This window comes from Anastrepha ludens, chromosome 2 (genome assembly GCF_028408465.1).
Source record: "Anastrepha ludens isolate Willacy chromosome 2, idAnaLude1.1, whole genome shotgun sequence".
Taxonomy (NCBI): Eukaryota; Metazoa; Arthropoda; class Insecta; order Diptera; family Tephritidae; genus Anastrepha; species Anastrepha ludens.
Genome location: NC_071498.1, coordinates 143,881,341 through 143,887,872, shown reverse-complemented (window position 1 = coordinate 143,887,872; position 6,532 = coordinate 143,881,341). Strand labels below are relative to the sequence as shown.

The following is a 6,532-nucleotide window of genomic DNA, read 5'->3' as shown; positions in this document are numbered from 1 at the left end:
CCGAGAGCGCATCTAAGCTGTTAGCCTATTTTATTATTAGTCTAAAAATACATAGAAGGAAGTTCCGCTATTATTGTTTGGTTGAAATATTCTTGTTTTTCCTTGGGCCTCGACAAGACTCAGCTTGCGTTGGATTCGTTAATATATATTTGCTTTCTGGCAGGGTAGGTGATTAGCCTGCTGCTACTAGACCTAAGCAGTGGGAGTGTCCTCCTATCGTTCCTTGGGAACAACGCCTTCTAACTGCTTGTAGCGCTATCTGTGTTTCAAATTTTTCTGTCAGAAGGATCGCACAGATGGTTGAGGACTTCGCTAAATTTTGGTATGTCTGCGCTATTAGCTCTTGCTGACGCCACTGATGCAATGTGTGACTGTGTGTTTTTCTTTGCTGTTGCTTGCTTTAGCAGCCACAATGCAAGTAATGCGCTGATGAAGGATAAGGTTTTTGGGGTTGAGGAATGCATTTTTTTTTTGCAATATTTACTATCGTCTATTTAAAAATTATGGACGTTGTGTTGGAAAAATCTAATCTAAAAAATTCTAAAAATCTAATTTTTGAACTAAAAGGAAATGAACAAAAAAAAAAAAACAAATGTGGCAAATGTTTTCTAAAAGCCCAACTTTGTATGCAATTACATATAAAATCACATGTCATCACTTGAACGAGTTATATCGAATTCTTTTAACACTCTGTTGGGCACCCGGTCTGACCAGACTGGCTTTTTATACTTTGGGCGTGAAATTAACATATTTCTATTATAGCTAATGACTTGAGTTTCCTAAAATTTAATTTTCTATCGATTTATGGATATAACCTTTTAAAAAGAAACAGGACGCAAAAAGGCCGGACGCGGGTGCCCGACCGAAGGTTTAAAAAAAAGTGTACAACGGAGGGTTAATTTTGATGCGCCACTCCATGTTTTAAATATGGATGCGAATTTGTAGATTGCATAGAATTACCTTCTTTCTTTATTCATATGTTTTTCCAATAAGAGGCTCGGAAATTTTGTTATTTTTTTAGTTTTTTATTGTACCTAGTTACATATTCTTTGCACATTATTTTTTCGAAAGTTCTGTGCCCGTACTAATTCATCATTTCGAAACATTCAGTCCGTACACAGCGAAATTCACACCAACGGATAGCTCGCACTCCTTGCAATACCCCCATAGTTGACATGGCGCGGCACTCTTATATAACCATCCATGCCCCAACTCACACCCCACGAATTCTTCAATATCCAATAGTCTGTATTCGTCACATTATCTCGTCCATAGCCAACCACAAGTACCGCATGATTTGGTTGGCCTTCGCTACAAGCATCGTCATCGAAAATTCCCTGCCGATAGAATTGTTGGCGCAGACAATGGGAATTGATTTTCACAGCAATCGGGCCCACCGTGGCCACAGCAGCCAATAGATTGTATTCATCATCGGGTGTTAGTCGGACGAAACCTTTGCTGGTCGCAACTATCGCAGACGCATCAAACAAACATTCCGGCCCTAATTGCGCGCGATATGGATACACAGCTGCTGAATTGATGCCACCATTGTCGCGCACATACAAGAAGCCGCGTTCCTTAATGCCACCACGGCAACCCTTATTTCCATAAGTTATAGTGCAGTCTATTAGGTTCTGCTCCGAGAGTGAAATGAGTTTCGACGTTTTGCGAAAATGTTGCCCTTCCAAAGCGCCAGTGGCAGAAAAAGCCCAGCAAGAGCCGCATCGATCTACATAGAAGGTGAAGTGAACAAGTAGTGTTAACAAACATTTTTAATTCGTATATATTAGTAGTCGAAAAAGTTTTTTCGTATTTTGTCAATAGATGTCGTTGGAGTCATCTATCTCCAGTGCTACCAATCACATTGTGCCATATCATATGTTGTTAGAAAGGTGACATTTTAAGCTTCATTTAACCAAAAAAAAAAGTAAATTCAAAAATTAAATTAAAAAGTTATAGCTGTGTAAAAATGAGTGAAAATAATGAAGAAATTCGCTATATTTTGACATTTTTGTATAAAAAAGGGAAGAATGCCACGCAAGCCACCAATGAAATTTGTGAAGTTTACGGAGACGATGCTGTATCAGTTCGTGTAGCACAACAATGGTCGATGAAATTATGGGAAAGATTGACCAGGACCGTCACATAAGCTGCCACGACATCGCCAAGGCACTAAACATTCATCATCAAACGGTTTTGAACCATTTAAAAAAGGCTGGTTACAAAAAGAAGCTCGATGTTTGGGTACCACATGAATTGTCTGTGAAAAATTTAATGGACCGAATTAACATCTGCGATTCTTTGCTGAAACGAAATGAAATCGAACCATTTCTGAAGCGATTGGTAACAGGAGACGAAAAGTGGATCAAATACGACAACAATGTGCGAAAAAGGTCATGGTACAAGGGTGGTGAAGCTCAACAAATGGTCGGAAAGCCAGGATTGACGCCTCGAAAGGTTATGCAGTGTGTTTGGTGGGATTGGAAAGGAATCATACACTTGAGCTGCTTCAGCCTGCTCGAACGATTGATTCTACACTTTACTGTCAACAACTGATGAGATTGAATCCAGCAATCGAAAAAAAACGGCCAGAACTGATCAGCAGAAAGGGCGTCGTCTTCCATCAGGACAACGCTAGGCCACACACATCTTTGATGACTCGGCAAAAACTAGGAGAGCTTGGCTGGGAAGTTTTGATGCATCCACCATATAGCCCTGACCTTGCACCATCGGACTACGATTTGTTTCGGTCAATGCAGAACTCCCTTAATAGAGTAAAGTTGGCTTCAAGAAAAGCCTGTGAAAATTACTTGTCGCAGTTTTTCGCCGAGAAACCACAAAAGTTTTACACTGATGGAATAATGTCTATAGAAGAAAAATGGCAAAAGGTGGTGGACCAAAATGGTACATATTTGGTTTAATAAAGTTCATTATAAATATAAAAAAATGAATTGAAGTTTGATTAGAAATACGAAAAGACTTTTTCGACTACCCAATATATATGTGTATGTATATGTGTGTATGTATATGTGTGTATGTATATGTGTGTATGTATGTATACTTTGCTTTTTGACTTCCGTTACAGCGCCCAATTCACGCCAATCCACTGCTGCTGGAAATTCAACATTGGCTGGTGGTATAAAGGTGGCGCCTTGCTCAAATACACTTGGCATACTATTTATTTATCAAAGCAAAAATATTATATTTTTATTTATTTTTAGATTTGACGATGGCTAAAATTCGACTCACTCGTGGATGTCCTCGTTGACAATCAGCAAACTAGCAAACTCCTCTGCGCTCAAGTCGGCATATTCATTTACACCCAACTCAAAGTTGCTGAGTCCCTTCGTATAGTTCAGGTTGTGTTCTTCAATGAGCGCGAAATTTTTTAGAAATACGTCTTCTCTCCTGCGCTCTTCGCTGTCGGTTTCATAATGCTTGCCATAAACTAACTGAAACAGAGAAATATTTTGAAAACTAGCTGGTATAAAACTATTAATATTATGAATTTTGCAAATATAAACTTGTTTCTTTTATTCCATTATTATTCGTAGGTTAGCAGTGCGAGATATTGCAAAGTTTTGAGTATTTATTTATTTTTTAATTAACATTTGAGATCATTTCATCGCAAAATATCTTTTTAAAGACAGCTGAAGTACAGCAAGGGTATCAGAATGGACATCAGAAAGAACGCTTCCGCTTGTCCAAGAAATAAATTATTTAATGCACATCAATTTGCCCATCAGTGTTGCAAAGATAAGAAATGATAAAACACAATTAAAAGTAAGATTCGCTGAACTAAACAAAAGAAGTGAATGAAGCGCTCGTGGTGACAAAAAAAAATTTACCCAAGAACTAGCAGAAGGCGTTAAGAAAGTGGCCGAGACTCACCGAATAATGGATCCAAAGTAACGAAGCGGCTAACCACCAAAAAATTATTACAAGTTAACCTCTGAAGGATGATAATACAATTTACAACCAACAACCAACAACGCATTACAACCAAAAAAAAAGAACAAATTAATATATGGCCGAAACATAATTTTTTTTGTTTGCGAATGAGAGGGTTTAAAATGCCCAATGCTTCTTCAAAGCTGCCGTCGCAGCAGTGTTATGTGCGGAGATTAAAAAACTCCCCCTCGTTTGGAACCGTCGCCCACCCTGGAACCACTTTCGCATTACCTCAGAGTGGCGTTCCTTCTGCCCCATTACAAAGGTCTATGTGCTTGAGTCCAGGCCCCGCTTTTTTATCCGGCGAAACCACTAATAATCTTCCACGGTTCCTCGCTGCTTAGTGTCTAGTCGATTACATTTACTGTGGTTATGTGACTGAGTGCATTCTTCAGCGTTCGACGTTCCTATTTCCAACGCATGGATTGGTAGAATATATGTTCAGCGTCATCCCCGTATATGCATTTGGGGTGTTCGCGAAACATGATAGAGACATCCTATCTGGCGCTACAGAAGAGAACCTCAAAATCGGCGACTGTATTGTTCACATCGAAGCGGAAGGCATCAACAGTTTCGATTACACCTATTGTAGACTTTCTACGTCCAAAGGTGTTCTATCTTGCTGATTGTCCTCCGGCGTTATCTATGACTGCGGCGAGCATGCATAATGGCCGATATGTTGAAGAGAGGTTCGAGTTGCCTTTCCCGAAAAAATTATTATCTAGGATTTTTATTGCTGTTTTAATTCCTGCCCAGCAGAGGCAGAAGGACCTTGAGAGACTGATAAAGCCTCGACTGGCCGCAGTCATGGATAACGCCGGAAGATTATCAGCAAGACAGCACGACTTTGGGGTAATCGAAACTGTCATAAACAGCGTAGGAGCAGCGCAATAGTGCAGTATTCAATGCAGAAGCATAGTCCTTCTTGCCACCTTAGATGTAAGGAACGCATTCAATAACGTAAGATGGGCGAACATATTAGCCACCTTGGAGCTAAGGTTCAAAATTCCGGCATACCTAGAGCGCATAATAAGGAATTACTTATGAGACCGCAAACTCGTCTATTAAACCCAGAGAATTGTTTGTGTATAGACGTTACATCCAGAGCGGCACCAGAATCAATTTTCGGTCCCGACTAGCTATGACGAGATATTCAAAATATAGAAATGCCTGAGAAAATGAAATCGCTGCAGTTATCAGAGCATGAAACCTCGAAGAAGCTCGTAGGAGACTTAACACGTTGACTGCCAATCCTATTTTCAGAAAACTGGCCAAAAATGACATTTTGATTTTTTCACATTATACAGGGTGGCGCACGAATCGTGCTACAAAAACAAAACGTAATAACTTTTTTTCTGTGTGAGTAATCGGCTTTTTTTATTTTTTATTTTGCAGATTAGTATTTAGATTTACAAAAAATGGAGGCTTGGGATACCGAAAAGAGGATTTGGATAGTGCAGCGGTACCATGCTTTGCAGTCCATCATTTCCGTCCAAAGGGAATTTAGGCGGGAGTTTAGCGGCACTCCCCCGAGCAGATGGACCATTATGAGGCTGGTGAACATGTTTGCTGAATCTGGAAGCATCGCACGCAGACCGTACCATCGAGATCCCCATGTTCGGGTCGAAGCCACAATCGCGACTGTAGCATCGTCAATTCAGGCAAATCCAAGAGTTTCGACTCGTAACTTGTCGGCGCAAATTGGAGTTAGCAGACGGTCATTGCAGCGGATAGTTCATGATGACTTAAACTTGTTTCCGTACAAAGTTCAAATCACAAGCAAATTAAACCCTCTGGATTTGCCTATTCGCCTGGAATTTTGCCAAAAAATTATTGAAATGGCCGAAGAAGACAACAACTTCATAAATTGCTTGTTTATGTCTGATGAGGCCCATTTTGATCTAAACGGCAATGTAAACAAGCAAAATTGCCGTATATGGAGTCAATCAAATCCGCAAATACTCCATGAGATGGAACTGCACCCAGAACGAGTCACAGTGTGGTGCGCAGTTTCATCAAGGTGCATTGTCGGGCCATACTTCTTCGAAGAAAACGGTGTAACAGCGACTGTAAATGGGGACCGTTATTTAAACATGTTGAAGGAGTTTTTTTATCCAGAGCTGCGGCGAAGACGTATCCCTTTTAACAGCATTTGGTTCCAGCAAGATGGAGCAACTGCACATATAGCCAGACCGGTTATGGAGGAGCTCCAACGAAAATTTAGAAATAAATTGATATCCAGAAATTCCACTTTCCGCTGGCCCCCAAGGTCACCTGACCTCACTGCACCAGATTTTTTTTTATGGGGTTATCTCAAACAAGAGGTGTATAAAGCAAAACCAAGTAATTTGACTGAATTGAAGCAGTCCATCACAACAATAATTGAGGCGATCCCGACTTCAACCCTTCAGTGCGCAATGAACAATTTTCTCATCAGGTGTCGCATATGCGTGAATGAGCATGGAGGTCATTTACGTTCTATTATTTTCAAAACTAATTAGTTACATAAAATAAAATTGAATTATCTATGCAATAAAAAAACAAAAAGTTAAATACATTGATTAGAAAAAAAGTTATTACG

The 6,532-nt window shown here is 39.9% G+C and overlaps 1 protein-coding gene across 1 annotated transcript; it reads right to left on the bottom strand.

Moving 5' to 3' along the window:
* Positions 1-1,064: 1,064 nt before the first annotated feature.
* On the bottom strand, positions 1,065-4,209 carry LOC128855218 (procathepsin L-like). Its single transcript, XM_054089939.1, has 4 exons — positions 4,161-4,209; positions 3,250-3,481; positions 3,062-3,174; positions 1,065-1,729 (listed from the first exon to the last, which is right to left on the bottom strand). Exons 1-4 carry the CDS (start codon positions 4,207-4,209, stop codon positions 1,128-1,130), a joined length of 996 nt encoding a protein of 331 aa, XP_053945914.1. The 3' UTR covers positions 1,065-1,127.
* Between the last annotated feature and the right edge of the window lie 2,323 nt (positions 4,210-6,532).

What these genes read in the sequence shown, in the direction of transcription:
- LOC128855218 (XM_054089939.1), bottom strand. Translation starts at nt 4,209, where the DNA reads ATGGGGCAGAAGGAACGCCACTCTGAGGTAATGCGAAAGTGGTTCCAG. An exon ending in GTCAACGAGGACATCCACGA is followed by an intron (nt 3,175 to 3,249) that starts GTGAGTCGAATT and finishes ATAAATAAATAG; the next exon opens with TATGCCAAGTGTATTTGAGC. An exon ending in AACGGAAGTCAAAAAGCAAA is followed by an intron (nt 1,730 to 3,061) that starts GTATACATACAT and finishes CCTTCTATGTAG; the next exon opens with ATCGATGCGGCTCTTGCTGG.